We start from the raw sequence: 10,663 nt of genomic DNA on the forward strand, positions 1-10,663 counted from the left end.
GTTTTCAAGGTATATATATGCATATTTCAGTAAGAGAATATGATTTATACTTGCTCATTGGATGGAACAGAAAATAAAAACAGTACAAGTAAGGTAACATTGATTGACGTAACCAATAATTTGTGCATATAAGAATAATGTAGGTCCTCATGAACTAGAGAAGCTGTATCACAAAGAGTATTAAGCTAAAGATCCAGAAGAGGCATTTCACCCCCGTAACTCCAACACTTGGGAGGCTGAACAAGGAAGATTACGTCTAGTCTCAAGCCAATCTGGGTACACAGAGCCAGACCCTGTCTCAATAAAAACAACAAACTCCAAAACAACAACAACAAAAAACTACACACACACACACACACACACAAAGAGAGAGAGAGATAGAGAGAGAGAGAGAGAGAGAGAGAGAGAGAGAGAGAGAGAGAGACATACACTGCCGCTGCTACCACCACCACAAGAACACCAACAAGAGCTAAATTGTTAGCCCTTTTTATTTATTCTAAAGGTACTACTAAGCCCCATCCACACACACACAGATACACACACAGTACTCTTTCCAATACACATCGCAGACATTACTCTGCAAGATCACGAGTTCCAAATACCATTCTCTACTATCAGGAGCCAGGGCTCCTTAGAGAAGGAGCTGCTTCTAAAGCTGGGTAGACAAGTGGTAGTGCACGCCTTTAATTCTAGAACTTGGGTGCAGAGGCAGCCAGATCTCTGAGTTCAAGGCCAGCCTGGTGTACAGAGTAAGTTCCAGGACAGTCAAGCCTGCTGACACAGAGAAATCCTGTCAAAAAACAAAACAAACAAAATAAAATAAAACAAAACAAAACCAAAACAAAGTCATGATGACCCAGATTATCTTATCATGCCAAGAAAATAAGAAGTCCTCAAAGAATCATGGGAACAAGTCAGGAGACACAAGTGTTTGTTAGACAGGATTAGTACTTGCCAAACCTATGGAAACTGGAACGTTAAAATCAATGGGTGGGATTACAACCCATCGAATAAACTACAAACCCATGAATCTCCTCCTCCTCCTCTTCCTCCTCTTCCTCCTCCTCCTCCTCTTCCTCTTCCTCCTCCTCCTCCTCTTTCTCCTCTTCTTCCTCCTCCTCTTCCTCTTCCTCCTCTTCTTCCTCCTCCTCCTCCTCTTCCTCCTCCTCCTCCTCCTCCTCTTCCTCCTCTTCCTCCTCCTTCTCCTCTTCCTCCTCTTCCTCCTCCTCCTCCTCCTCCTCTTCCTCTTCCTCCTCCTCCTCCTCCTCCTCCTCCTCCTCCTCCTCCTCCTCCTCTTCTTCTTCTTCTTCTTCTTCTTCTTCTTCTTCTTCTTCTTCTTCTTCTTCTTCTTCCTCCTTTTTTTGTTTGTTTCATTAGCATGTAGAATGAGCAGGGGAACACACACTGTGGCAGAGTATGGCGATCAGAGCCAGCTTGCAGGACTCAGCTCTCTTTTTCTACCCTGTGAGTTCTAGGAATCAAACTCCGGTCATCAGACTTGGGCCTTTGGGTAAACTTAACTATCGTTCTGGTTAGTTTTAGACAAGTTAACAAACTAGAGACCTCTGGAAACTGGGGACATCAATTGAGAAATTACCTCTATTAGACTTGCCTGTATGTGTCTGTGGGGCATTTTCTTGATTTGTAGTTGTTATAGGAGGGCCCACCCATTGTGGGTGCTGCTACCCCTCAGCAGGTGGTCCTTGGTTCTATCAGACAGCAGGCTGAGCAAGCTAAAGAGATCAAGTCACTAAGAAGCATTCCTCCATGGTCTGTCTTTCAGTTTCTGCTTCAGATTTCTGCCTTGAGTTCTTGCCTTGGCTTCCCTCATTGCTGGTCTGTGACTTGGAAGTATAAGCCAAACATTTTTCCTCAGGTTGGTTCTGGTTAGTGTTTTATTACAACAGAGAAGTTAATTAAGACAACTCAAGGAACTCTTCTTTGATTTTAAGTTTGATTTAGATTCTTCTTTAAATAAATGACACACATTTTATTTTTGCAATCCCAGAGATTCTTGTCAGGACTTTGTGCTTGCTAAACTCATATTCTACCAGCAAAATACTTCCCAAACTCTTAGAAACCAAGAATTTTAGGAGGAATACCAGATTTAGAAAATCTTCCATAGATGCCAAAAGAATTGGATAAAGACATATCTGCATATTTCAAATACTCTCCAGCAAAATGCATGGGAAATTACCTGAAGCACAAGGTCTTTAAAAAATAACATTGCCAAGCCAATGGTGGTGGTGCATACCTTTAACCCAGCATTGGGGTGTGGGGAGGAGCAGCAGAGGCAGGCAGATCTGTGAGTATGAGACCAGCCTGCTCTACAGAGGGAGTTCCAAGACAGACAAGGCCATACAGAGAAACCCTGGCTTAAAAAGCAAGCAAGCAAACAAACAAAAAGTAATACCACCAACAATAACTGGCTTATAACAGTACAGATATGGGCTATGTCTCCTGGTAATAACACTTCCTGATATCACTACACAGACTTGCTTCCCTGATACTCCTGATAGAAATCTTCATCTGACATCTTAAAAGATTGTAAAAGAGCCATACAAAGGGAAACCGAGGGACATTCTTAAAATAACTGGCCCAAGCTTTTCAGAAATATTGACATCGAGAAAATTGAAGCAAGGCTGGGGAACCACTTGGGTTTAAAGGAGGTAGAAATGCTGGACAGACTTCCAAATAGATGGATACTGAGGAGAGGAAGGAAACTGCCAGGCTGCTACTAGTTAACTGAAGAAATCTGAGTATGAGCCCTGGGTTGCATAATTATTTTGATGCTAAATTCTTTGAGTTTTTGTAAACAGTTAGAGAATGCCTTGCACTTAAATATACCCTGATATTAAGATATAAATGAATTATTTAAAGAGAGAGAAGAGAGTCAAATGGGGGCAAAAGGTAAATAATTGGTGAGTCTGGGTGAATTATTTTTAGAAGTTCTAAATACCATTCTTGAAATGCTTCTGTAAGTTTGAATTTTTTTTTTAAATCAAGTTACCTAAGAAAAACCTTAACCAAGAATTTGTTCTACAACAGAACAATTGTTGATTAGTGTGATGTTAACAGTTCAGTAAACCAAAATCTCATTGATTTTTGTTTGTTTGTTGTTTGTTTGTTTGTTTGTTTGTTTTGAGACAGGGTTTCATTACATAGCCCTGGCTGCCTAGAAACTAACAGTGTAGACCAGGCTATCCTTGAACTCACAGAGATCCACCTGCCTCTCTGCCTCTGCCTCTGCCTCTGCCTCTGCCTCTGCCTCTGCCTCTGCCTCTGCCTCTGCCTCTGCCTCTGCCTCTGCCTCTGCCTCTGCCTCTGCCTCTGCCTCTGCCTCTGCCTCTGCCTCTGCCTCTGCCTCTGCCTCTGCCTCTGCCTCTGCCTCTGCCTCTGCCTCTGCCTCTGCCTCTGCCTCTGCCTCTGCCTCTGCCTCTGCCTCTGCCTCTGCCTCTGCCTCTGCCTCTGCCTCTGCCTCTGCCTCTGCCTCTGCCTCTGCCTCTGCCTCTGCCTCTGCCTCTGCCTCTGCCTCTGCCTCTGCCTCTGCCTCTGCCTCTGCCTCTGCCTCTGCCTCTGCCTCTGCCTCTGCCTCTGCAGGGATTAAAGGCGTATACGAGCAGTCCTGAAAAATATCACCCCCCCACCCCCCCCAAAAAAAACAAACAAAAAACCCCAACCCCCCAAACCAAAATCAACCCTTAATTTTAAACATTTTGTAGATTATACTGGATTGTAAATACACCAGACTCTGAAGAATCCCTCAAACTTTTCCTAGAGTAGTAAGGCCTTATGACAGAATACAGCAAGGGATCACCCATTTTTGCTCAGCTGCCTTAAAAAAAAAAATTGTTCTGATTTCTGATTATTTTCCACCCAGAGGAAAAGGAACAGTCATGTTTTCATTTAATCCACCTTAGAAATAAGCCAACAAAGTAGAGAGAGAAAGAGACAGACAGACAGACAGACAGACAGACAGACAGACAGACAGACAGACAGACAGACAAACAGACAGAGATTGGGAGGGATCTGGCACTCAGGCCAAAGCCTGAATAGTTAGGAAGTGGAGCCTCCCTTCCAGGTGAGACCTTCTCGTTGTGTAAGTTTTCAAAAGTCCACTTTCTACTGAACACTAGAAAATAAACTCTAGAGAAATCAAGTGAGAGAAGAATATTTAATCCTTTTCATTCACTCCTTTTAAGGGGCTCTGACCAATTGTTCTCCTGAAATAGAGAGTTCCTGGTTTTGCTTGTGGACAGAGAGCACTGGAGAGCTGGAGTGCCTTGGTGTGGTGGGTCTGTTTCGCTTTGGTGATCTTCTCAGGAGTCATAGGAGTCTAACACAATTATAGTGACCTGGCTATGTAGGGAAGTGAACGACGTTAATCAGGGTGCAGGCAGGCAAGATGTTTATTGGTTTGGGGGTTGTTTCTCGTTGGTGCGTTTTTGTTTTTGTTTTTTCTTGTCTAAGTGAAGAGCCCTGGGATTTTAACGGAAAAACTCTTCTAAAAGGAAAAATTCTGAGATTCTAATCTTTTGTCTTCTCACGTGTGGCCTTCAGCAAGTCATAAAACCCAATGTAGTTTCTTCAGAGTGTGTAGAACCCAGCCACCAGAGTGAGCCTTGCCTGTCGCACCCTGGGGATCATCAGATGAAGTAACTCTTCAAGACACACCCCTATAAACCTAGAAGATAGACTATGCAACCTTTGCCTTTCTGAGGAAGGGATCATGCTGTGTGATCCAGGCAGGCCTTGAACTCCTCATCCTCCAGCCTTGCCCACCCCAGTACTAGGATTACAAGCAGGTGATAAACCAGCCTTAGGCTTTTTATTATTATTATTATTTTAGGCTTAATTTAAAGTCATCTTATAGTAAAGACAAACTAGGTTCTTTTCTTGTTTATGATTAAAACTCTGTTCCTCAAGGATTGGGCTATGTCCTACCTGTCACCATAAGTACAATGGTTTCTGTTTCATGATACCATGCCTTCATTTCAAAAGGTTATTATAACCACCTATGTTGTTAACCTGTTGATATTATATTATATCATATTTTATACCCACCTGTGACTACCTACCTACCTCTTGTTACGACCACCTTGCAATTGTATCTTTGTTTCAGGAGGTCATTATGACTAACTTGTTATGCTTACATTCTGCTCCTGGAACCCTGTCTATTTTGCCCAACAAATCTCCCATTTGGAAACTGCCCATTGATACCAATTGAAAGTACAAAGGCAGGTTTATGGGGAGCCAGTTCTCAGACAAATTCACCTACCACACAGAAGGGGGTCAGTGAAGTTGACACACAGAGGGAGACAGAGCAGAGAGAAAAGAGAAAACAGGCACAGAGAGGAGAGACAGAGAAGGGAGAGGGTGAGGGGAGGGGGAGGAAGAAGGGGAAGGAGAGGAGGAGGAGAAGGGAGAGGGAGAACCAAAATGGCCGGATTATACAGTGAAGAGCTTCCGGATGAGAGAAAGGCCAGACCCTGGGCTGAAAGTTCAGTGTAGAGGGCAGGGGAAGCTGGGAGAGCCCAGAGGCTAGGTCTGCCTTGGTATTTTAAATAGGCACCTCAGCCGCTTGCTTGCCCTGGGTCTGAGTCCCAACACCTACCCCTGAGCTATAAAACCCTTGTCTTCTTCATGTCTCCTGCTGATCTCCTGAACCCCCCTTTACGGGGAGACAGTTCATGTGCATGAGTAAACAAGCTTCCGTTAGTTAATTTGGCCATGATGATTCGGGTCTCTTTTTCCTAGAATCTTTGGAATTAACAAATGTCCTACCACTCTGGGCCCATGACATGGTGCTTTCTGTAAACTTAGGTATTTAAAATCCATCTATTTGGCTGTACTATGCATTGGGAGGAAAAAAGCATATGTTGTGTGTAAGTCCTACAGGTAATACAACCATATTTAAAAATGATAATGTGTGCTAGGTGGGGATGTACACCTTTAATCCCAGCCCTTGGGAAGCAGAGGCAGACAGACCTCTGTGAGTTTGAGGCCAGCCTTGTCTATGCAGTGATTTCTAGGACAGCCAGGGCTACAGAGTGAGACTCTGATCTGAAAAACAAAAACAAAACAAACAAACAAACAAAAAAAGTAACTTGTTTCTCTTTTGGTCTACTGAAGAGCTCAAAAATCTCTGTTGACATATGACTAACTCTTACAATTGCCACCAGACTTTCCTACGTGCTAAGCAGATTTGAAAATAACGTATATAATATAGCATTCATAAAATGATTTTATAGCACAATCTTTACTTCACAATTTAAAGTCCTTTTTGAAATCTGAGCTGGGCTGCAAACGAATGAGAACTGCCCAAGAGCAGCAGGAGACACTTGGAGGTTACTCTGCAATATTCGGAATAACTAATTACAGCAGGCAGTTGTGCTGAGCAAACTACTTCTCACAGGGGCCTCCCCGGGCCATGTTAATAAGTCACTTTCGTGATTGAGCACTCTGAAATCTCACTCCTCATAGCTTATTAACTCACCATCTGGGAGAACCTCTGTCTTCCTGACCAAGGTGCTTTCGAGAAAGCTGAGGCAGGAGAGGTAATGCTATAACTCACAGCCCGGCCACTCTGTATCAACTTTAGAAAACAAAATCCCTGGCACCATGCTCCCCAGTAATGACTTCCAGGCTGTGTTCAGCAACTTAACAGCATGGGCCAGCAAGACAAACAATAAAACTTGGCTTAGAGCCTTAAGTAGAAAGGCTTCTGATGTAGGGGTAGCAACTACTAACACTGTGTCTACAGTCTGTAGAGGGTTCCTGAGTCATGCACAAGGCCTGCTCAGTTGTTGCAGGATGGTCATTGGCAGCCCACTGGAGTTGTGTGGTGGAGTGAATGAACCAGTTGATTATTTAAGTCCCAATCATATTACTCTTTATACAGAGGAGACCAAGTCAATTTTTTCTTGCTTCCAAAATAAAGCAAAATCGCCAGCCTTGTACCAAGCATGTAAGACCTCCTCATAGATCTCGCTCTACACTAATAACATTTGATGTTTGGAGAAACATCTGACTATAGCCAAAATTTCAAGATCGAAACTTCACGGCTGGGTTTACAGGTGTGTCTATGTGATAATAATATATTTTCCTGGAGATACACTCTTCTCACACAGCTACTAAATCTTATCATAAACTTTGGCATCTTGCTTCAATTAGCCAAATTCCTACTCATTATGTCTAACAGGCTTTGACAGGTCTAAAACTGAACTTTTCTTCTCCACCAACTCCTTGTCCTACTTCCGGTATCAACAAACGTTATCGCCATCACACGGATGCTAGATCTGGGGTGTCCTGAAGCGATAACTCTAGCCACCATCAGCCAACCAGACCTGAGTTATTTTTCCTCCATGTCCCCCCCGCCCCCGTGTGTCCTTCTGTCCCACTGTGATGTCTCCTGGCTTGCCCTCCTCTCCCCACTGATAATTGCAGTATCTCTCCTATACTTGGATGGAGAGCTCTGTCTTTCACCATCCGTGACCCCGAGTCACTCACAGTAATTCGTCCTTATCCCACGAGACCTCCTTTCTCCCAGTGTCTTCCCACAGTTATCTCATCTAGTTCATCTCCTTAAAGAAACCTCACCAACAAGCTCACTTTCTTCTTCCCACCATGACTTCCTGGCTCCTTAGCCTTCTTGTTTGCTTCTCTGTGAACCCCACCATAATATCAAAGATTCAGCTTAAACACAGCCAGGACTATGAAAGACACCAGAAAAGTCAAATCGGAGATAGTCATAAGTGATTATCTGTACGATCGTTTCTTACATTGTGTAGGAACAACTCCATACCCACATCTTATGGAAAAGCTGAGTGTGTGTTACACTATGCTGTATCAAGGCATGCATCCACCATGTCATCCAGTGGAAGAACGTTAAAGAACAAGTCAACTCATTGGCGGGTGTTTGGTTTTTTAACCTTTCCCTGGTTTGTTTTTAGGTTCCCTGCAATGACTGTGTATAAATAAAGTTAAAAGTCTCCTGTTATACTGGTACCCTTTGACCTGGTAATTTGAATAATAACCAACTCAGGGTAATAAGCAGATGAGTGCATATAGGTGGATTTACAATGATATCCTTTTCTGATATGTTAATAATCATAGAATATTAGAAGCAGCACGGAAGTTCAACAACAGGATTGGAGAGAATTCAGTGCATTTATGAGATGAGATAGTGCACAATTTTTAATATCAGCCTCTTGTAAATATTTAAGACAAAAGAAAAGGTTTATGATATATCAAATTTTTAAATCCATATAGGTAGATATAGATATATAAATCTAACTCAGCTTCAATTTTGATTGCCTATGAAAATATATGCAGATTAACACATTAATGGGCAATATCACTGGGCTGTAAAAATGATTCTACATCTTGCTATATTGTTATTTTTTAAAATGGGGGAGGGGAAATCAATGAGTTTGATCACTAGCATGATGGATCTATATGATCCTTTCCGTGTTTTCTTCAGTTATCCTTTCTACTCAGTGTGCCCACACACCACACAGTAACGAGAGGCTGATTGCTTACTCTCTGATAAACAGTAGGAAGAAATTTGACCAAGAGATTTTCCTTTGCTCCAAAGGATGCTTCGGGGAACAGAGGAAAGGGATTCACAGAGGACTGACCCCATGACCCCGGCTCCAGTTTTGAAAGGTGACATGCAGCTTTTTTTTTCCTCAGTCATTTAATTCTGCAGAATCTCTGGAGGCAAGTGTCTAAGCAGGTTCAAGTCCAGTGAAACCTCAGGTGTAGTGTAGCCTGGGTCCCTAGTCACCACTCATGGGGTGATGGTTTTGTGAATTCAAGGAAAGAGCTTACGCCTTTTATTAAGGTCTAATAAAAGCCACTGGTTCATGTGAAAATCAGATAGGATTAGATAGAATATATATTAGTTTTATAATTATAATTATTTAATGTATATTTTAAATACTTCTGCTTGGGACACTGCACAGAAGAAAAACATTTGTGACTTCCTTTTATGTTGTAAAGGCTAAGCATTGCTTTGCCTGCTTAGTGACAGCTGGCAGTTCCAAGACTTATCCATATGTCATCACTGATATAGGTTTCAAGCACTCCCTGAAAACCTAGGTAAAAACATAGTTCTGGTCATAGAAGAACAGAATACACAGCCAGGAGTTTCTTCTTTGATGAACACCTAAGGACCAGTCAGATCTTTTGTAATTTTCATTAAGATTCTTCTCTAGTAAACTGCACAAAATAACAATTGATACTTAATGTAATTGTCATTGCAAATGAAATTGTCATTCTTTCTAAAAATCACTGTGATATAGCCCCAAAACACCAATGGTGAAATTTACCAAATACATATATTCATAAAACTCTGAGGTACTTTGTGTGGATGTGTAGGGTCAGATTCAGTGTGTGGTGATTTATCCTGGTGTCATTAATAAATGACTTACTGTTTTCTCTACACCAGGCATTCTATTTACGACTTCGAGCTTGGTGATAAATTTTCAAATTGCAGTAAGGCAAAACATTTTACTTCTCAGCTGAACGAGCAGAATTGAAACCAAGGACAGATAGGAATCAGACCCACAACATACAAGAGATTCAAAGCAAAGACGAAAGACAATAAACATTGCAGAAACTGGGCTCAGAGGAAGCACAGCACAGCACAGCACCACAACGCACTGCACACAGCACAAAACAACACAGTATAGCACATACTTGATTTGCCCGTTCTCCATGTAGGTGGTTCTGTAAAAACCCACAAGGGAGCTGTTCAACCAGCCTTCAAACTCCATGGTCAGCTGATAGACACTGTCCCCACTGGTGGCGGCAAGTTCTTCTTCAGCCTGGATCACCACATACTCTTGCTTCTTGTACTCGAAGCATCGTCGAATTGGTACCCGCTCCCCAGAGGGCCTCCTTAGCTCCGGCAGCTTGGTGATCTTGGTCTCCCTGATGTGGAGCCATAAGTCATGAGTGGCTTTGCTTAAGCTGACATAGATGGTCACTATGCCCGTGTACCTGTCTTCCTCCATCAGAGCCTTCACTTCCAGGTCATAGTGAACTGGTTTGATGAAGTCGGGCAGCCTGAAGTGTTTCCATTCTCCACTTTCATCTTCACTGTCAGGACAGACATTCTGGTCCTGGGGAGGCAGGGTAGTGCTGGCGTCCGGAGGAGTGGGGATTGTGGGGGTTGTGTCCTGCTCAGACGATCTGGTCAAACCCACAGAAAGTCCCACTATTAATCCAACTGCCACCACCACTGCACAGATGATGGCCACGTGTTTGCCTTTAATGCAGTATTTCTTAGAGGGTTCTTCCTCTGCAAAGTTCATTTTTCTCCCCCCACCCCAAGTCAAATGCTACACATGAAAGGATGTTAAATTTAACTAACTATCGTCAGCTGACTTCCCTTTTCAATTGGAAGGCGTCCCCTGGTTTGGCAGCCTGGCTTCACTTTCCCACACCTCTCCCTCTGGCGTTGGGTGTCTCTTCCAGGTCCTGCACGTCCCCACCGGTCACTCCAGGATGAATGCGGAAACCATGGAGTAGGATGAAGAATCAGAAGAGAGGCTGACTTAAAGGAGGAGGACGGATGAGAATGTTGGCCCAGCTCTGTATAAACAGCGTCTTCTCAGGCCTGCCCCTCCTGAACCGGAGCGAGTTAAATATAAAACAG

General features: G+C 43.1%; 1 protein-coding gene across 1 annotated transcript in view; it reads right to left on the bottom strand.

The window, feature by feature from the left end:
* The window catches only part of Enpep (glutamyl aminopeptidase), a 72,869-nt gene extending 62,411 nt beyond the window's left edge, over positions 1-10,458 (bottom strand). The window contains exon 1 of the mRNA XM_034501509.2: positions 9,703-10,458. Within this exon, the coding sequence (XP_034357400.1) occupies positions 9,703-10,319 (617 nt within the window). The 5' untranslated portion in view covers positions 10,320-10,458. The remainder of the gene's footprint in view (positions 1-9,702) is intronic.
* Positions 10,459-10,663: the final 205 nt, after the last annotated feature.

This window comes from Arvicanthis niloticus, chromosome 4, assembly GCF_011762505.2.
Source record: "Arvicanthis niloticus isolate mArvNil1 chromosome 4, mArvNil1.pat.X, whole genome shotgun sequence".
Classification (NCBI taxonomy): domain Eukaryota; kingdom Metazoa; phylum Chordata; class Mammalia; order Rodentia; family Muridae; genus Arvicanthis; species Arvicanthis niloticus.